Source organism: Apaloderma vittatum, unplaced genomic scaffold (assembly GCF_000703405.1).
Source record: "Apaloderma vittatum isolate BGI_N311 unplaced genomic scaffold, ASM70340v1 scaffold41198, whole genome shotgun sequence".
NCBI lineage: Eukaryota > Metazoa > Chordata > Aves > Trogoniformes > Trogonidae > Apaloderma > Apaloderma vittatum.
Window position 1 is genome coordinate 2,520 of NW_009732051.1, and position 21,374 is coordinate 23,893.

The 21,374-nt window shown below is 42.9% G+C and overlaps 1 protein-coding gene across 1 annotated transcript in view; it reads right to left on the reverse strand.

Annotated features, from left to right (window-relative positions):
* Positions 1-632: 632 nt before the first annotated feature.
* EYA2 (EYA transcriptional coactivator and phosphatase 2) overlaps positions 633-21,374 on the reverse strand; it is a 49,816-nt gene continuing 29,074 nt past the window's right edge. The window contains exons 9-15 of the mRNA XM_009875375.1: positions 14,032-14,121; positions 8,642-8,700; positions 7,589-7,749; positions 6,742-6,856; positions 6,010-6,137; positions 5,106-5,200; positions 633-1,153 (exon numbers count right to left, since the gene is read on the reverse strand). Of these exons, the coding sequence (XP_009873677.1) occupies positions 1,073-1,153; positions 5,106-5,200; positions 6,010-6,137; positions 6,742-6,856; positions 7,589-7,749; positions 8,642-8,700; positions 14,032-14,121 (729 nt within the window). The 3' untranslated portion in view covers positions 633-1,072. The remainder of the gene's footprint in view (positions 1,154-5,105; positions 5,201-6,009; positions 6,138-6,741; positions 6,857-7,588; positions 7,750-8,641; positions 8,701-14,031; positions 14,122-21,374) is intronic.

Sequence of the window (21,374 nt, forward strand, 5' to 3'; positions counted from 1 at the left end):
ATTTACATAAAAATAAATATGCACACGTGCAGAATTTGCTGGCACTTCGTCTTCCTTTGCAGGACAAGCGAGATTTGCTGGGTGCCCACGTTCTCTCCCAGCAGACACCGTCACTGTCTTCAGCCTTTGCCCCACCAGGAGACCGAAAGCTGGCACCTGAGGGGCTCTGCTCAGAGTCCTCCTAGCCTAACGCCACCTTGAAATGGGGAGTGTGTGCTCTGCGTATAGCTCTACATCCAAGAGTGGCTGGAGAGAAGAGAAGGCAGGTAATCTAGTCCCCCAAAATGTAAACATGTTTTTATTTAATGCCTTTCACTCATCACAAGGTACTTTTCCCCGCCCCCAGCCCCCAAAACCATGATGGCAGCATAAGGCACCGTGTAGACACATGCACAGTCCACGTACCATCTACGTAAGATTTAAAAACACAGCTATAGTTCTTACCAACAGTACCATGTGTCCTCACTATTAATGTACACAACATGATTCTCCCCAGTTTGGTCTGGAGAAATGAACTATTAATTTAGAATGGTAAGACCTTCCACACCCACCCACCCCAAAAAGCCAGATTAAAAACACAGGTACAGAGCTTAATACCAGAGTAATGAGATTAGTTCATAAATTAAAAAAATACAAAAAAAAAATCAACAGTTTCACTCATTTTGTCAGAAGGTCCCATGTGATGTGATGTCCTGTGCAGAGACTCCTTACTGTGTCCTCTTCCCCTTTCAAAAGCAAGAAAAATGACAAGTAGACCCAAGGCTTCTAGAGTTTGTCGTTGACGGCAATCAGGCAGTTACAGCTCCGTGCGTCCGGCTTAACCGTGTAACTGCAGCATCCCCAGCGAGTTCTCTGAAGGCTTTTCCTCTGTCCAAAGGAAGAAAGACTTGATACAATGTTCTTTGGCTGCAAGTTCTTAAAGGATTCCACTGAAAGGATTCTCCTTCAAAGAAAAGAAAAACTGCAGTTGCTGTGGGATTTTTTTTTTTTTACTAAGAAAATGTTGAGGAATAGGTGGAACCGATGTAATAGTTTGAGTGAAGCCCTCACAGTGCTAAGATGTTGGGGTCTGCTACAAATATTCAAGTTCCAAGGCGTGACGAAGAGCTTCCAGGTCAGCGTGACAAGAGATTCTCCAGAATGGCATGTTGTGCTAGAGTGAAACCAAAAGAGGGTATTTTTTGGTTTTTGTTTAATACTGAGATCAAAACAACTTTCTTAAGTTTTGCACCCTCAGGAATAGAGCTTTGTACTTGGGCCACCAGGTTGTCATGGTGTCACAGGCAAGGAGGCTCATTGGGAGGAAGGGAGGAGTGGGATGTGTCTCTTTGCTGGGACGTTTCTCCTGTCCACAGAGGAAGAGAGATCCTCCACAATTTAGGAGTGTCCTGCTTCAGAGATGATCAAGGATGTGGGCTGCCTTTCCAAAGGTAATAGCTACTAAACTTTACTCTCCTATTTTAAAATTATTTTAAGACTAGGACTGCGTGTCTAGATATGTCTAGAAACAATTTTAGGTGAACATCACTAGTGAAAGCTGTTAACCGCTTCACAGACAAGTGAATGATATCTAATGTAAAAAGGAGTTATTAAAATTGACAAAAAGGTAAACGAGAATAAAATGTCACAGAGTCGACATGCTTCCTATCAATTCCCTTTGCAAGTGAACTGGAACAGCAGGTCATACTGCATTTTCTGGGAATATAGGAACTGGCATCATTGCTCATACTTGGGTACCACTGCTGCCTCACTGAAAGGTGCAACACTAAGACAGCCTGTCCCCAAAAACCTTGTCCAATTCCTGTTTTTGAGACACTGTCTTATATTCTTCTCCTGATTCCTTGTTTTACAATTTAAATTACTGTGATAAATTGTAAGTCACGTATACAAAAGTTCAAGTTCTAACCAGCCAATTCCACTTGAAATCTTAGCTTTTGTACAATATCTGGAAAGGTCAACTACCTGTGACCTACTATATCTTCTTTCCAATATCCCAATTAATCTCTCCAAAATTGTGAATATACTCTACAAAAACAAGACTTGTGCCTCAAAGGGGACAATAGTGCTGAGAAACAAGTGCAGTTCAAGCAGGGGACCCGAGGTAGAAATTGTTGATCTGGTAAAGTACAAAGAGTACTCTGAAAACATAATTGTAACAACATAGTTCTGCAACCATTAGCAACAGCTGAGATCCCAGGGGTTGCCTCCAAAGAGATAACCTCAAAACAGAACTTGCTTTTAGATGTCAAATACAACTTTTCTTGGTATGTTCTGGTGAGCCTGGGCTTTGAGCTGGCTTTGTTTCTTCTCCAAAACAGTTGAAGCAATTTTACTTTAGAGCAGAGTCACAGCTCATTTCTGCACTTACATTTTACAACAGCATTTGGGGCTGTGGTTTTCTCAGCTTCATCCCAAAACACTGGTCTCTGTAGAGTCAGCAATATGTACGCAGTAACAATTGTACAGAAAGCCTCCCTTCTAGCATGGGAATAAAATTTCTGAGTATTTTAGAACTGTAAATAATTCAACTGTAGACATACTGCTTCTGGATAAATAGCTTAGACAAAGCTGTAGGACTATGTGCTCCCTACACAGATGAGTCTGGTGAAGGGAGATGTTCCTTTTCCAAGTATACATACCTGTGTGAAAAAAATTCCACTGGTTCCAAATGTTTGTTTTACAGGGTGTCTATTTACATACTCCTCTAATGTTTAAATACAACTCAAGCTTCTTTCTGTTCCCTATCAGTAACCAACTATTTCCTTGAAACTGTCTATCGGTGCATGCAGAGACAGCAAGTGAACACGGACATCTGAAGTGACTGGAATCCATTGCTCTGCAATTTCTCTTTGAGGGGAGAAGTTATTTCCTTCTCCCTCCCTCTCCCCTGCTTATTAAACTCCATCCATTAAATTATCTACTTTTCTTTCTTAAATGAGAAGAAAACTTGGCCTCCCAGCCACTCCTGTTGTTCAGCATTTACAGATTTATCACTCATCAGACAGGTGAAGAAAAATGACCCACTAAAATGGAGATATTATCAGTGCTGTCAGCAAAACAGTGAAAGGGTCTCTGCCTGTGCCTCCCCCCTCCTTTTTTTTTTGTATACAGCTCAGGTGTGTAGAAGCCTTGACTAATGATTGCTGTCATCAATCAAAGGAGGTGACAGCCCAGCAAAGAATGTGCTCTACTAATGGGAGAGCTGCTTAGGCCAGGAGACAAGCAGGAGAGCTCTTGAAATCCTGGCACAGGAGATTGTTGAACCTTCCCACTTCTTCAACCAGCCCCTGAGCCCTGGCAGCCTTTGATGCAGTCATGTTCACTGACCCACTGCCTTTGAAGTAGGCACTGGGCTGTCAAAAGCAGCAGGCTATTATCACTTCATTGCCAGCCATGCAGTTGGGACTTTTCTCTGACAACTCCTTAACCCTTCGTGAACTGAAGAACCATCAGCAGATAGAGCTAGTTTTTCAAGGTAGATGTGGCTACTGTTGCTTCCAGTGGCCAGAGGAAATAACATTACAAAAAAGAGGGTTCCTTCTGCCTTGTAGACAACCTGAGATACAATTCTGGGGGTAGGATATATGCCCAGCACCTTATTTGGTAGGATCTCTTTGCTCATGGTAATTTGGAGCGAATTTGCTCAAATTTGCCTGGAAAGTCTTTGCAGGATCTTAATTTGGAATGAGATCTCAGGTCTTCCAGCACAAGGTTCAGCTGCATAGGTCAGTTCCTGTCATGTAGTATTTTGTACTCCAGTGATCCTGAGCTACCACAGTCATCTGTGCACCTATTAAAAATTGACTAGTTTGCTGAAGATGGATGGGACTCATGCAGTCAGCTCCTGCATCTCAACTCACGTTGAGGTGAAGCAAACACATCTCACTTATATTTCTCCAGTAAGTCACTTCAGGAGCACAAGACCTAGGATGTACAAAGACATCTTGCAAATAACATCTGCCACTAATAAACTGTATTCCTGTCCTTGTAAAGCCAAATAAATGGAGATTCCAGGCAAGCTTCTGTTCTGAAGTTCAGGAAATTAAAACTTTGGCTGTTCAATTCTCCTGTTGCACAATTCAGTTTATGTATCTGACTGCTTTCCTTCAGGTCTTTGGTTGTTCTGTTGCTCTCCATGTTTCTACCATTCCTACACCGATACCCCATGTACCTGGCAGGAGGCATTCCCGGCTGTGTACAGCCCATTCCCTGTCCGTGTTCCCCCACCCTCTCTTCAGATCATCAATTTCGGTCTTCTCAGATTTTGCTCTTCTATGCTCTGGGGCTCCAGCTTCTCTCCTCTTACAGCCTACTCCAAACAACGAAGCTTCAACTGGTCCCTAAAACTCCAGTTCTCATTTTCCAATGAGTGGACTGTGCATACTAATGCCTGGAGGACTCAACTGGCCACACAGGTTCCTCCCATTAACTCTTCCTAAGGCTGCCCGTGTCAGTGAGCATGAGATATTACTGAGGGCCTGTTTGTTATTCCTGTCCATTTTGTTTTCACCATTTCTGTTCCACTTTGTATTCAGTACATGTTCCTAATTTCATGTTGCTTGTGAAATTAATCACATTGATCTTTAAATCATTGATAAAAGGCAGCAGCTCAGTACTAGTCCTTTGGTAGTCACTCTAATCATGTTACATGTTATGATATCAATAAGTCGTAAATATAAACACATGTATGTATATATGCATATTCTAATAAGTAATTAAAAAAGTAATTCTTATAATCTGGAATTTACAAAAGCAACTTGTGTAGATCAGTAATTCGCCCTGCTTGCTCATCTGAGATCACACACTGGAATTTTCCTTTTCACGTGCTTAAAGGCATCTTTATTAAGCAAGAATGATTCCTGGAACATGTGACACAGTGACTACCTGAAAAATTGCACGAGCTGCCAATGTGGGGGGGGATTTACAGTATGAAATTTCTCACAAGGTTGCTGAGTATTTTGCATATTAAGAAATGAGACCAACTGTAAAATGAGACCAACTGTAATCTGCCTATTTGTGAAGGAGCTTCATTAAATGCTTAAGTAAAGAAAAGGTCATTAAAACGAAAACTTGGGAGAATCCAGCATGGCATCCACAAACTGTACCTTTTTTGCTCCCTGTTCCTCTTCAACACCATCTCCTATTACAATGTACACGGCCTTCCTTCCAAACCTTTGCATTATTCTTTCAAAACAGCTCTCTTTAGCAATAGAAGAAAAAACATTTTTTTTAATCTGGACACATACAGCAGGTGGGACTGACATTCAGCTACTGGAAGTGGAGTTGGGACCTCACTGAACTTGCTGCTACATTCCTCATTTTTCTTTTGAAATTAGAACTTAACTGAAATCTTTATCTGAGATAGATTCTCTCTATCTCATGACAGTTACTAGCATTTTCCTTATCAGGCAAGAACTTCAAGCACTGACAGTTTTCCATAAGCTTTGTGACTGATGCGCTGCTTAGACCAGCAGTTGGTAGATTGATATGACACTCAGCGTATTCAGTTCAAAAGCACTCTTCTGTTTGTTCTGGCTGCAGTAAAAACATGAAGGTACAAACCTCAGAGGTTCAAACACTTACAGCAGAAAGGACAGAACAAAAAACAAGCCCACACCCTACTAGTTTTTATAAAGATCAATCAGCACATGTGATCTCTCTGCAAGAATGAGAGGATCCAAACAGTGTTTCTGTATGTAAGAGGTCCAAGCAGAGTGTCTTCCCCCGAGGTGGGTGCAGCTGAACATCCCACATGCAGCAGATGCTCCACAGGGGGGTATTTTTCAGGCTCACCTCCCCATGGAGACACCTGGGAAGACTTTCCCTGTTTTTTCTTTTTGCAGTCTGTACTAGTTTAAGTGTGGGCAGTCAGGATGTGAATTAGAGGTGTGTAAACACAGAGCTAAACGTAGAGCTTGTACATTGCCTGTTGTGATCAGGTTGGATGGATATTCCTGATTCAGGGACAAAGTTTCAGTTTATCTTTGTCACCAGCCTAAGGTAGTTTGCTCTTACCTGTTTTTGTTGCACTGTAAATGTTTTCAATGGGGAAGACAGTGCCCAGTCCATAGAGAAGCACTTTAGCGAGAGCTGGTATAAGCTGAGTTGTAGTGACCAAGACATTCACACAGTTAGGCCTAGAAAACAAAAGTTAGCAGAAGTGGCAATCTCTGTTTCTCTCTTTTACTTGAGACTGAGAGATGCCAGGAAGCAAACCTTTCTTGCAATTGGAAGTTCTCAAGCCGCTGGGAGATGATGCAGCTAGAGCCAGATAATGTGAGTACTGGTAACATCCTTCTGGCAACTTAGTAGAATGAAAAAAACATAAACCAAACTAGCAGCAGCGTTGCAGCCTTACCACGTGCATGCCAGCATCTATTTTGCAGGAATTTAAACACCACGTAGTTGTGTCTGAGCTGGGTTCTTCAAATGAACGTGTTCAGGGATAGAAGGCCCTTTTCTCCCTTTCCAACTCTTTAGTAAATCTGCTCACACAACAAGTGTGCCATAGATGAGGTAGCCAAGGAGAGGCAAGAAAAAGGACTGTTTTCTTTTTTGTTCATCATCTCAAGCTCACCCCAGCCTTGGACAATACAAGTCTGGCAAACGTGTGCAGACTGGCCTCCCGCAGTCTGCTAGTTTGGCCACTAAAGTCCTGTAAGTGTGTCTTGATTTGTTTAGAGGGGGAAGCAAAGGAGATCTTGGATCAAGCCTGTAGGCAATTCTTTAAGCTGTTCTTACCGGGAATGTATCAAATTCAGTGCCTTCAGAGCATGTGTGAGCCAGAGATCAGTCAGCGCTTCGAGTTCTGCTCTTAACTGCAGCCAGGTTTCCCTCTTGGGAGCTCCTATTAAACCTGTAAGCAGGGAAAGCATCTTTGCAGAAGCACAGCGAGGGAGCTGCGGGGCTTTGCCTGCAGAAGGCCACAGGGCTCTGTCTGTGTCCTGCGCCCTCGCTCTCCCGCTGCCCTTTTCTTGGATGACAGAGCTGTGTAATAATATCTGAAGCCAGGATGGGTTTGTTTCTCCTGAAAACCTATGCACCATTCCGGTACATGCGGGTAGTCTATTCCTCCAACCAAAAAATGGTTGTGGTGACACTCTTTGAGTTTTGCTTTTTCCTCTTTCTAATCAGAGACCTGACACTGATGTTCTAGAAGAGAGGCTAAGCAGCCTGCTGGAAGAACTGTCAGGAACTAGCTGAGATGAAGGAATCCAGGACATCCTGATACGTGGCGGTATTGTTTTGGGGGAGATAAAAACAAGTAGTTGTAAGAGTTCCTTGAGACAGAGATCAGTCATATGTTCTGTGGAAAAAAAACACCCCGTATTTAGCTTTGAGCTATTTGCTTGCTTACTAAACATTTTGGAAAATGGTAGATTTCTTTGGCTTTCCTGCCAGACCACTAAACCAGGTATTTTAGCACATCTGTGAATCCTGTGCAGGCTGCTGCAACACTTGCTCAGCTCACCATGAACTATTCTCATCATGATGCTCTCTACACCTCCTCCATAGCATGTCCCCAGCAGGGTCAAAAGTTATTTGGGAAGATGAAAGGCACGCTTGTTGCCTGGCCACAGCCACTTACCCCCTACATTGTTTTTGTAGGTGTTGTACATCTCTTTCACGCGACGGTAGCGGAATGCTAATTTCCTCATCCAGTCAACTCCCCCATGGACACCCGAACCCAGACACAGATTCGCGCTGGCAGTTGAACTGTGAAAGCCATCCGCAGAGAAGTTATATGTGCTGGGAAAGGGAGGAGGGAAGGGGAGAGGTCAGTATAATTACAGTCTATACAGTGCCAGCAGGGAGTGGAAACAACTGAAAAGAAACGTGGAGACAAGTGGCAGCAGAGATACGTGCAGGACACCCAGCTGGAGTTCATCTCTAGCATGGTTACTAGCACAGACTTAAAAAATGTTCTTATTGCAAACACAACACAGGTTGTTTAGCACTCCCAGCCAGTTCTGAGGTTCTCTGGACTACAACACATCTGACCATCCTCAAGTTCACTGAGATTCCTCACCTGCCTCTCACCCGGGCTGCTAAGGTATCTACAGAAACATTCACAATCCTAAATGAGAAAATTCTGGGGTTCTCTTTCTGACTGCTTGGCTATATTGATAAACAGGCTCTGGCCATGCATTAGATCATATGTTTATATGTACATGATGATCTAACTCACACATTTAGTGAAGTTCTGGTACACATTTCTCCCAGTGACAAGGCTCTGGCAAGGTCCACAGCCCTCACTACTAAGGCCACTCATTGCAGATTGGGCATTAGGAAATCTTTCAGTTTGGTTTTGAAGTGTTTTGGCCACACCTGTGCCAAGTGGCTGGCCAAATCCTAGCAGAAAGGGGTGTAGTCTGACTGGTGTTCAACCTAGTCTTAGATGCATTTCCCAGAATGGTTCAAAGCTTAGTCTAGTCAGGGCTTGACAGTAGGCACAGGCATATTCATGTGCAAAAGGGGACTCTGTGCTTTTGCGTGCTTAATAAATGCAGACAGCATGGAGCCACAGAGGGGAGAGGGTGAGTGGCTGAGAATGTTATTTTACATCCTTGACCAGCTCCCTGCTATTTTCAAGCAGCTGGGGACTACCTGACCTGAGACTTTGAGCCTGGAGATCCCGTACCTTAGATCTTGACCATTATCATCTGATGATACATCATCTATGTGGATCTGGTCACAGTCCTGAGGAGCATGTGAAAAACAAAACAGCAGTAAGTAAATGCTTTGAACAAAATTTTGAAAGAATGTAATGAAAAGTTACTTTAAGGATAATATTAAGGAGATACAATCTTAGATACTACTACTATTGTCCAGTATAGTCTAGCCAGTTAACACTTAGGAATGAGTATCACGTAGCACTTGCACAAAATACGAATAGACAGAGTGTGTGCGTGAGATCTGCTGTTATCTAAGGGCACAACAGCTCTTGAATAATACAGTAAGTGAAATTCCTTCCTGTGTAGACAGGAGGTAGAGAGATGCTTGTGTTTCAGCCAAGAAAACTGTGTTTCCTAAACTCTGTATGCATGATAAGGCAGAGATTTGGCAGCCTTTTCCCCTGTGGGAATCCTGCTTTGGACGGTGTATGGCCACATAATTACAAGGGGAGAAGATCTGTCCCAAATGAATTTCCAGAGATGCTTGTCCTGCTGTCCTTTGTTCTGAGGGGGCTGAGGTCCCTTTGATGTGCAGAGAAGCCTGGCTGAAGCCCTGCTGGCAGCACTCTTTCGTAGCCCCAGCCCCAGACAGAGTTAAGGAATAATATGTGTCAGTAACGAGGAAATCTATGCACAGGAAATTTAATCAGAATATACACTTGGAGCTCAGCCTGCTCCAGATCTTATCTTCCAAAATTCTTCATTGTTTGAATGGTGGAGGCCTTGCCTCAAAAATGTGAGAAATGTTATTTCTTTGGTTTCTTTTCTAGTCTTAGCATTAAGATTAGAAAGAAAATTCAGGAAGCTTCTCCCACCAGCTTCAATCTCCTTTCTCCATGACCCTTGCAGGTAAGAACAAAACAGAATGCCTTCCAGCTGATGAACACTGTCTTTTGTTCTGGCTGATTTTTCAACAGAGGTAAAAGCACTTGGTGCAACAGGACTCTGAGGTCAGAACAACTGCAGGTAACCAAAATACTTCAGTATTCTGTAAACCACAGCATTTGTCTTGCTTCCTTATGCAATTATGAGTTTTATGAATTACTTTAAACTAGTCCCTTTCAAAAAAAGAAAAAAAACCACCCAGACAAGTAACCTGACTTGCTATCAATGGCAAAATACCACAGATAGTTCTTGTCCATAATCACAAGATTTTCTGCAGCATTTATTTTAGATAATTCTCAAAAAAGACACACATTTTTCTTGCTCCCATCTCATCAGTCCTCTTATCAGCCCATCACTGGGGTGTACATCTCCATACATAATTGGAGCCAAGTGGCTGAAGAGCAGATCTCTGCTGGCACCCCTCTCTCTCTCTCCTCCACCCTCCCTAGTTTTCAAGCCCCCCTTCCAAGAGCTGCTGTGAGCCGTGCTGGGGTAATATTGATGCAGCCCACTCCAGTTCTGTGATGCAGGGCATTAAGTCAGGGGAAAGGTATTTGCGGAGGGATCTGTTTTTCTCATTTGTGAATGAATTGTTCTGTACACTGAAGTGTGACAACAGTAGCTATCGCATTTCTAAACTTAATAAAATACCATGACACTTGGTGAGACGCTACCTCATAGTCCGCCGGCTGAGCCTATCGTGTTACTGGGTGAAACACAGGGAAGCTGGTTAAAGCAAGAATGTGGACCCTGTTTTGCTACTTTGTTACGAGACTAATTTTTCATTCTTGCAGAATTCCCTTGAAGTCTTGGTGAGTAGGGAATCAAGGCAGGATATCTGGGCTGCTGAAAAGAAGGTCCAGATTGTTTGAATGGAAGTCTGGAGTGTGCTGACTTTTTAAAATGATACTCCAGGATCTCGGGGTATATGATGTGTGGTGTGCACAGACTGTAGGTGCCCGGCCTCAGTCAACCCTTGCAACTTTGGGAACTGAACTGTTTTTACTGTCGTGGTATCTCTAGGTCAGTCCAGACTAGACTCTTGCACCCACACATAAAGGAGCCTAAGGTAATGCAGCCCTGAGATGGTACTGAAGGCCTGGAGAAAGCCTCCGCTGCCTCCTTGTGAGTTACAAGCTCTTCCTCAGGACACATGGAGAAGCTCTCCTTACAACTTACTCTCAAGGAATGTCTCATGCACATATGAAGACAACTTACAGATGCACAGTCTGCCTATTTGTGTATAGGGACTGTGTTTGAGATTTTTAAACATCTCATGGATTCACTGATCAGTTGAGCTTGCTTCCCTCATTAGGTGGAGGGTTAATGGTTCCCAGAATACAAAACCTCCACGGATGGCTCTGAAAGGCAGTAACTTGTAAACATACTAATCCCCTTGTTTGTTAATTCCTTATCCCCTTGTCAGTCCTTCTGTCCTTAATACCTGTTTTCCAGAGTGCTAGACAATAATATCTCCAGAGGGACTAGAGGCAGAAGGTACTAGGCTTTAGCCAGCATCGCACTGCAAACAAAAGACAACTGAGAGAAAAAACCACAACCCTGAAAGCTGAGGTCATATTTTAACTTCACTGTGATCTGTAACCTTGGACAATTCCTTTCCGCCCCACCCTCCCCTCCCCAATTTGACCTCCTTTCAGGGGAATATTGGCTGATATATTCTGCAGTGTGATCAGAACCCGCTGCACGGCCTGTACTTGCAGACCACAGGGATTTAATCTCCCCGTACTGTTGCAATTGCAAGCAGAGATGATGCGGTCCACAGACATGTGCTACATGAGTGGATGAATTAGTGTGGCAAAACTACACCCACCTGCCCTGGGGAGCAGTGCTCAGCCTCCTCCCATGCAGCTAGCCTGAGGTTTGGGGTGAATTGAATGGGAAATTGGCCTCTCTACTAGGCTGAAGCACTAAGGGAGGCGCTGAAGCAGGTTATCGAATGGATCTGCTGGTTCACCTTCTCACATGTCCAAGATTCCCTCTCCCAAGCACAGCAGGAAAAATGCATCCAAGAAACAGTCACCTGAATCCCTTCTGAGCAAGCCCTAAAACCAGATAAAGCCTTGCCTAACAACAGAGTCCCAGAATAATTTGTTTTATAGAAAAAAATGAAGTATTCCAGCTCAGGCTCCTCACTCAGACTTTGAAGCCATTTTTTTTTGCCACAGTGTGAAATCACATCCTCACCAGACTGAGGAGGATCACACAAATGCCACTTAGGGCTGTGCAAACCTTGCTCTATCTGTGGACAAATGTTTCATCCTCATCAGGCGCTTCCTGGGACTGCTTCAGAAGGGCTTTACACCCCTGCAGCACCTTCTGCTCTGCACAGCACTGAAAAGCGCAGCCAGCAAAATCAAAATCAGTCATTCCCCTGTGCCAAAGCAAGGTAGTAAGTGACTTCCTTGCCCCACCTGCCTCTCTGGTGAGGACGGATGACTATTCCTCCGCTTCTCCCCCTGCTTCCGCTGTCAAGACTGAGACCAGCCATGCTCTGGTTGGCTCTGAACAGCCTGCCAGGCTCCCCACGTGCCCAAACCTGGCTATGGATTTGGGCCAGAGAAAAGTCTTGCTCCATTTAGCGTTATCTGGTGAGAGCACTCTTGCTTTGGTCTCGAATGGGGCACCTATCCTACTGCTTTCTCGGTTACAGCTTGTTTCACCCTGCCCCAACACAGAAGATGGTCAGAAATGGTTTCAGCCCCTGTGATTTTAGCTTATTTTGTCTCGAACAGGCCGGTATTATACCACATGATGGTGCTCATGTATATAGTAATGTTTGTGCGTCTGGAACTGAATCAGCTTCTGTGCTGGTTTTTTACCAATTTCTTTTTTCTTTTTTAAGACTATCATTCACTACGTTTTCTTTTTAAGTCTAGTGCTCGGTGACGTATGATCCTTAAGTATCACTTTGCGAATATTCAAACCTGTGTGTCCTTAATGTCTCAAAACCACAAAAGAAACATACTGTACTAACTTTTATAATTAAAATCTTTGCTCTGCCGTACTGGCTGAAGAACTTAAGAGGCCATATGACACAAAATGGATCTAAGGACTCCGCTTCTAGCAGCCAAAGCTGTTACTGACTGATAAATGTGCAGAATTTGAGTGAGGACACACAGTTTTTTACTTTATTTCACATTTTAGAGCAGTAAGTGAAGCAAAGAGAAAGGTTGTTTTAAAATAATTTGCCAACTTATATTCTTGCAAAAGTCTAGATATGCAGAGGGCTTCTGGAGGGTGAATTTGTGCAGGATGTGGAGCTTTGATGTGTCATATGTCAGTATCTGATGGGTGGGAAGTGCTGGTATAATATTAAATATCACTCATTATGTAGTGCTCTAGACTCATAAGCAGCAGCTGGTTTGGGGTTTTTTTTGTTTTTTTCTGAGAAGGATTTTTTCACTTTGCACTTCCTCTACCCTCATCACCAACTCCCTCTTTGAAAAAAACTGAAAGAGGAAAAAATCTGTCAGTTCAGGTGCTACCCACTACTTGTCTTCGAAAGGAAATTAAAATTCTCAGCAAGTGAAACCTCAGATTGTAAGGAGACAGGTGGCAGGAAAGGTTGTACCTCCTGTAACGCAGCGGACCACAGTGCAATTAAGCAGTGAAGGAACCAGAAGTTCTCACTGAACTCATCAGGCACAGAAAAAGGTCTCTCATTTCATCTGGCACAGAAACAAATTCTTCTTTTTCAAGTGAAGAAAAATAGCACAGAAGTCTGCCCATGGATGCCAAGATTTTTTCCCTCCAAACACCTCCAAGCAGTATTCTGACTCCAAGGTGCCCACAGCACAAACCTCATCTTAACTTGCTTTGCCTGGGACTCATTCACACAACTTCTACTGACTGCAAATGCTAACAAATTTTCAGGAGTGTTGTTTCTCAGCTGGCGACAGAATTTTGCTACTGTCACTTTGCTTGAATATTGTTGTATATTCAAAAGGATTTTTGCTTTCTATAAGACACAGTCAGATCTAACCATGCCACATACAGGAAAGACTCTTCCTCTTCATCTTTTATGTTGAAACTCCCATAGTTTCACCCTGCAGTGTGCCTCAGCTTGAGCAGACCTCCTGCTCTGCGTGTGCAAACAGAGCTTCCTCAAGAACAGAGATAATTTATAAGACCTCTGCACTGGTTCATAGCTAACTGCTACCTGCCCCATAGGATCTATGCAAATTCAGCTTAATAAAATTTTTAAATAGCAAATTTCAGGAGAAGCAGCAGCAATGTCCTAATTACTAGATTTAGTAAAATTGCCAAAAGGCATCATCGTTAACAGAATGAAGATGTCAAAGGGACACAGCAAAGTATGCTTCCAATAAGCCATCTAAGGCCCATTTCTTTGGGGTCATAAATGAAAGTTTCTTGGCCAGAAAAACAGGTTTGTGAACCAGATGCAAATGATTACAGAGAGAGATGTTAAATAAAATAAGCAGCTACATACCTCCAGGTCATTAAAGAACAGATGTGTATCTGCAAGGTTGAAGATCATTTCTTCCATCATAAGACCTATCCGCACAGACGTGGTAGTGTCCTGTTAGGGGAAAATCAGTTTGTTTACATTCACTTTGATGTTATTTTTCTTTTTTGGGCAGCAGGGGTAGTGGGAGATCTTAGAGCAAACATAGGATCTGCACATTCCTGTTCCTGAAGATATGTTCATTAAAGCAATTGTATTTCTCAAGTGCATTTTAACATGATCTTCCCATTCTCTCTTTTGCTTTCCTAGATAGTTCTTTGAGGGATGTCTGTGGCTCACCTTGACCAATAATAACCCTCACACTTCAGATGATATAACAAGAACCTTTAAGCACCTAAGACTATGTAAGAACTGCTTCAGTAGATTAGACCAAGAATTGTTTTCCAGTAGTATCATTAGTGAATGGTTACACGACAGTCATGAGCAACAGAGCACACAGGTGATCCTTTCCTGACTTGGTCCTTCAAACCAGATACAGAAAGTGAGCATTCCTCTCTTTTAATGTCAAATATCAGCTTGGTGAGCAAAATCTGGAAACAGAAACCAGGAGTTCAAATGAATTAGCGTGCAATCCATGTGTCTCAGCACACTTGTATTAGGTCTTTACTGCCATGCTAACCTGGAGGATCAGCACAAAACAGGACAGAAAGGCAGATGTGCAAGCGTGACACAGTACCTACCATCCTCAGCAGCACACGTGCACCTGGGCAGGAGATGCAAGAGCAGCCACACTGCTGCAGAGCTCTTTCATCCCCACTGAAGCTGCCTACTTACCTAACAGAGTCTGCAGAGTTAAAAGAGTCCTATTCTATCATTCAAACCTAATTATAGCAATTAAAAAATGCTTGTCCAAGTATGACTTTTCCTGCTAAGGACAGCGTGCTCTGCAGTGGTATGAAGCATGCTTGGAGAGTCAGAACTGTAGCTATAATGGCAGCTACACCCAAAGAGCTACATCAACTAGAAAAAAGACAAAAAGACAAAGCATGACAAGACACAGCACAGTAAAATGCTAGATGGGTTTATCTGTCATTCAAGCTAGTGCTAGAAATGGTGACAAGCAGCCAGTGCTCCTGTCTGCGCGGGCTGGCTGTGACAGTTTGCTCATTCTGCCACCTTCTTGTACCAGCAGCCCCTGCCTCGCCGGGCGTGGGTTCAGCTCAGCCCTTCCCCGAGAGGGTCCCGAACTGCTTCCTAAAAGGGAAGGACATTGATGCAGAAGCTCTGGCTGCCTGCAGCATTTTTAAAACACACTTTTTTAATGATTAAGGGAATGTGACAACACACAAGCCAGCAGCTCTAAAAAGGCTTCTACATGCTCTTAAGCACGTGTGAACTTTCTCACGTCCAGATCCTGCTCCTACCAACATTAGTGGCAAAACCTTAAGCAAATTCCCCTGGAGAAGGACTACGTTACCTGCAGCTCTACTTCAGTACATTTAGCTGATTCGTTTCAATATATTAATGTTTTTCCCTGCCCCTTGCTACCCAGCTGAGACACCGCAAGGGCCTGTGAGAGGGCTGTCACGTAACTTCCTTGCCAAGTCAGCAAGCATAAGCTTAAATCAGCCCAAGCTTGACGAGGCTGACTCTGCTTGGCCAGAGAAGCCACCCACAGACAAGCCTGCTTTGGCAGAAGTGACTGACACTTTTGGCTGGGCCATTTCTCTTTCTTCTGGTGTGGAGAGCTACATTAACAGCTGACTGCATGTGCACAGCAGATCTGCTGGGTCCTCCAAGCTGCCCCTCAGGTGAGGGTGGCAGCCACTGGGCTCCTGCAGCTCTTGGTTTCTGCTTCAAAGCTGCCCAGTGGGCTCCAAGCACCAGCTCTGCAGAGGCTGTACCCAAAACCACAGTCAAGCGACCTGCTGGACCCTGCCTGGTGCACTGCAATATTAACCAGGTCTCAAACACTTTTCCCATGTCTCTCATGCATAAAGTCAACCACCTCTCCCACTTCCAAACAACCGACTCTATTCCTAAAGCCACAGCAAAAGCATAGAAACGCCCTGATGCAAACAAGGTTGGCAGCAGAACGTCTTCTTAGTCATTAAATACTTCAAAAACACAAGCAAAAATAATCTGTGGTTTATTTGATAAACACTCATAGCTCAAAAGCATTGTGCCTGTTCAAACTAAACAACAACAGACAACTTGAAAAAAAAATACAGAGCATTCCCACAACAGGTTTTTTTTTGTAATACATCTTAATTAGGAGAGGGATCTCTCATCTTTATGTTTATATGGGTGGTTTTCCTCCACTAAAGTTACAAGCCATACTAAACCAGGGCAGATTTATATGTAGTCTTTGCTATAATTTTCTGCAGATCTCTGTGGAGTCATGTTATTGTATGACAGGACAGTAATGAATTAGTTGGGGAGCTCTAACAGGGAGCACAATGTTTGGAGGATGAGTACATTTCCATCAACCTTTGCGGCAGATGCTGTTGACATGGATGGTGTATTACACGCTAACCTAATTATTACGCATTCTTGGTGTAGTCTCTTTAATTAGAGCAGAATGGCTGTGGTTTCAGCCATGTGTGTGACTCACAAGCATTGTACCCATCTAAAGAAAAGCTCTTGTCACTCATGTTTAAACATGCTTGTTGCTGTCCCAGAAAGAAGGGCACTTTCTCCTCTGGGCAAAAAGTAAACTCCAACAGACTTGCCTTGAACATGTCTCTAATTTTAAGCCCCAAGCCGGCTCCCCTGATGAGGCAGAGGAACACAAACATAATCAGGGCATCTCACTGTGGCCCCATGCGAACAGCACTGAATCAAATTTTACTACCCAGGTGTAGTTACACAGGGGGAAGGGTTTTGAAGAAAATATGCTGCTAGGAAGAAATTATTTTGTAAAATAGTTTTTAATGAAGCAATTTATTTTATAAATTTCAAGGATCATTAGCCTTTAAAACTCTTACAGGAAATCCTATTGGTCGGTATGTATCATTTATCCTCTAAGTTTTGTCTTTAGCTTTATTGGTATTAATCACTAACGGGGCGTAGGAAACATTTCCAGAGTGTATGAAATTACCTTCTCCTAAACTAAACAATATGGAAATTAAACTGTAGATGAGAGGCAAAAAAAAAATAAAAATCTTTCTCTTGAGATGGAGAGTATGAGGGAATGAAAATAAACCAGAAAAATGCACTTTACCACCCAAAGGGAAAGTCATTTGGGGAAATGACTTGGCATCACTGCTTTCACAGTGTGGACATTTCCTCTATAACAAGGCGTGCTTCCAAGTCTTAAAGAGGTTGATAAAATTAAAAGGCAAATCAGCACTCCCAGTATGATATAGGTGTCTAGAGGCACTAGGCCAGGGTTCCACTGGCAGTTATTTATTTGCATTACTGTAGTATCTAGAAGCACTAGTCCCAGACCTGAATCCCATTGTGCTAGAGGTTGTACCCACACAGAGGAAAGACACAGTCACCAAAGCTTTAAACTCAAGTACGAATGAACTCATGGGAAAGCACCAAAATGAGACAGCTGTATCAATTCATGTGTTGTCCAAATTCTCTGTTACAGAGTGTAAATTATCTGAAAGAGAATTATGAAATTTATCCAAAGATGTTGATGGAGAGCTCTTCCTAGGCACAGAAATCCTGTACCACTAAAGGGTATCTCTGCGCTGCAGGGGATGCCCTGACAGATTGCTGATGCCTACGTTAGAGTAGTGTGAGCTCGGCAGTGCAATGTAAAATCGCCACATTCATGTCCTTCCACAGCAAAAGTGCACCCTGGAGCCCTGGGAACAAGCTTCCTGGGTAACAGATCTAGCCAAAGTTTTCTGATGCATATGAAGCCCAAGGAAGAATGTACCACAGACAGCTTGAAATCAAACTTCCTCCAGGAACCACTTTTTATAGTGAAAACAGATTAATCTAAAAACTCAACCCTGAGTGCTTGTTTAGTAACTTTGGAAGAGCGAGGTCCTGTGCCTCTGCTAATCTACAAGTCATGCTTTCACAAACAAGGACAATGAGAGGCAGGGATAGAAAACAGGCAATAAACTCCTTTTGTAAATAAAACCTCCAGCACCACAGTGTGTATGCTTCACCTCTGCCATGCACCATTGCTAGAGCTTCCTTCAGAGTCAAAATTAAACAGCCCCACAAATTACTTTTAGCGCTAACCTCTGGTGCTTGGACGTGACAGACAAGGGACTCCTGACCCTCCAACACAACAGCTTTAACTGGCTCCTTCCCACTGGCTGGGTGAAATAAGCACCAGGGGAGCAGTGGTCATTTTGAAGTATTCATTCTCAAAGACATTGATATCCTCCCTCTTCAATACACCCTCCACTCCCACTTGAACGGACGGGAGGAGTAGTTTCACAGAGGCCTCTTTCTGGTTAGTGTAGATCTTGAGGGAACTGAGAAGTAAAAGCCCCCTTTCCCTACTACTACTTGATAAACAACAACGGATCAAAGCATACGAAGAATAAGACAAGCCCTTTCTTAACAGTTTGGGTCAAAACCCTTTGTCCTAAAGAGCATCCTTGGACATATGTCTTTGCTGTTTCTGTCACAGCTGTGACTTTCACCTATGGACTGAGGGGCTATTGCCTACTACTGACAACAGCCACACCTTGTAAGCAAGGTAAGTTCCACTCTAAGTGAGGCACTGCCAACTCCCAGCTCTGTATCTGCTTGTTCTGGAGTAATTTTGCTGCCTGTTCATCAGACAGTCTTAACAGAGGGACAACAGAAGCCTGTGGAACATGCTGCCAAGGAAGACAAAAGTGTCCCAAAGGCATGAGCTGACACATTTGCTCTGAATGTTCCTTTTATGTTGCTATTTGCATGCTCTGTTCCTAATCTTTGGACTAGTTCTGTACATCTGAAGTGCATTTTAAAATTACAATTTGAGGTCAATTATGTCCTCCAAGCTAGTAACACCTTGCCTAAAATTAATATCTGTTTCTGTTTTCATTTTGTCCCCTCATTTTGAGTAAGAGGATGACAGAGGATGGATAAAAGGAGCTTGCTGAACAGCTTTCAGTCTGTCTTTGCATAAAGATGATTTCCACAAAAACTGGAGGTCAGCAAAACCCAAGTATTTCCATATACAGCAACATGTTCAAGTGGGAAGTTCGGTCTACTCAGTTCACGTGAACTCCAACGAGTCTGTATTTTAGCAAAGCAAAGGGAATGCAGAATGTGTGGACATACTCAAATTAGCTTTAAGGTAGCCAGTGTGGATACGAATAGCTCCAAGTATGTTGCAGCATTCACTGTGTAGTCTCCTAGACCCTTTTTCAGAAACTAACCTCCCCAGGAGCCTGCACTGCCTTACCTGCCCTACTGAAGGTACTGGCATTACCTGCACAAAAGCCTACGTGCACTGCAGCCACATTTTGAACTGCACCATCAGCACCCTCCCAAATGATTCTGTAGCAAAACCTCCTTAAACGCTGCTCTCCTGAAACACTCAGATTGATTTGCCATAAACTGACTATACCTGCCCTAGAGTATGCATTAAAAAGACGTGTATTTGTTAACACCTGCAGCTACTACTAATCCAGTTGGCTGGATGGCCACAGCCTGCTCAGCCCTCTTGTGCACTGTAATTTTGAAAGGAAGACAGAAGCAAACTTATCTCTGGCAATCTCTCAAGTGCAAGTCACTCTCGCCTCCGATTCTGGCTCCAAAGCCCATTCCAAGCCTCTGCCTTACAGGTACCCTGTTCAGACTTGCAGGTCATTAGCAAAGGGGCAAAGCTGGCTCCTCTGAGATGTTGTCTGACTCTGTTTCTGCTTAGCAACATGCCAATTAACCCGACATTCAAAAAGTTCGGACAAAGTCATCCTGAGCGTAGATCCTGGATTCAGACCGCCTCCCCTGCTTTAAAAAACCAACAAAATAAAGCCCTAGTATTTAAAACTAATCAGTCTCTTTAAATCCCTGCCAAATACCTGTTTATGCCATGAGCAAATAATTACTTTTCTACAAGGAAGAAAGTATTAATTAAGAGTATTCATCAGACTCCTATTCTATAGGGTTTATCTGCCGCAGGTGTCAGCCAGAGGTGAGAGACGGATTAGTATACAATCAAGGGCTTTCTAAGTTAAATCTCCTCCCTGTGGTTAGCTGTTAATAATGAAGTTGTCACCAGAAGTAAGAATTTAATAGTTTTAATTAGATTTAATTACTTGGAAATTCCTGGAAAATGGACCAGCTTGGTTGTAGTATAAAAATAATAATAATAAAAAGCCAAGATACTATTGCCTAGGCCACATGTTTGAACAAAAAGAGTCTGTGAGAATAATCATTCTTTGGTTGTAACATTGTACACCTTGATCAGAATTTGAGACGTGTACAAGGCTTTCCCATAATAATGGGAAATTAACCATGTGCATTAGTTCTAGTTCAAGGAAGCCCATGTCTTTCTGAGGAAGAGAACACATTTAGCTCTTTTACTACACTTAAGTAGCTTAGCTTGCGATGTTATCTTTTTAACAGACACAGGCTACAGCCAGACCTAGCTTCTGTGAGCTTTTCAAATGAGAGAGCGGGTATTTGTGAGAAAAGTTGTTTTAAGTTGCCAAAGTAGCTCAGGAGATGAAACCCATTTTCAGAAGTGACTGACTTAAGTGACCACACTTCAGACTTCTTAAAAAATTGTCATCCTTCTTCAAATGGAATCACTCAGCTTTTCAGGCTTTAAACTATTTCTTCTCCCCAAATGAAGACATATCATTTTACCTAAACATTTCTGTTATCCAGGTTTATTCAACAATCTACTGAATTTCAGTGAATAGTGTCTACGGTCGTCACAGTTCGATCTTGTGAGAAGTCCATGCTAGACAGAGAGCAAATATAATTTAATCCCTTTTCTTCAGATGCCTTTTCATATTCAGCCCTACTGTGACTTGAGAGGTAATTCCAAAGTATTCCTTATTATTTACTGAAGGACACTCTTTTTACGGGCATGTATCTGTTTAGAATTGGTTGGGGACTACACCTTGGAAATGATTTCAATAAGCAAACACGCACGTCAGTCACTAAAAACTGCACATTCGAGAGCATGTGGAGGTTGAAAAGGTTCTCCTCCCTCCCCAAAAGAACTATGCTTAGGGACAAGCAGTAATGACCACACTCATTTATCCAGTGTGTGAACCCATGAGTTCTGAAATGGATTCCAGTCCTGTGGGAATATCATACTTAAATACAGATTAAAAGCTGGGCCATGATCCTTGAGAACAAATGGAATTTTTTTTTTATTTAGTTATAGCTATTTTTGTTTAGTAATAGTAAAAGGTTAAGAGCAAAGATCTACAAATAATTTCTTTTTA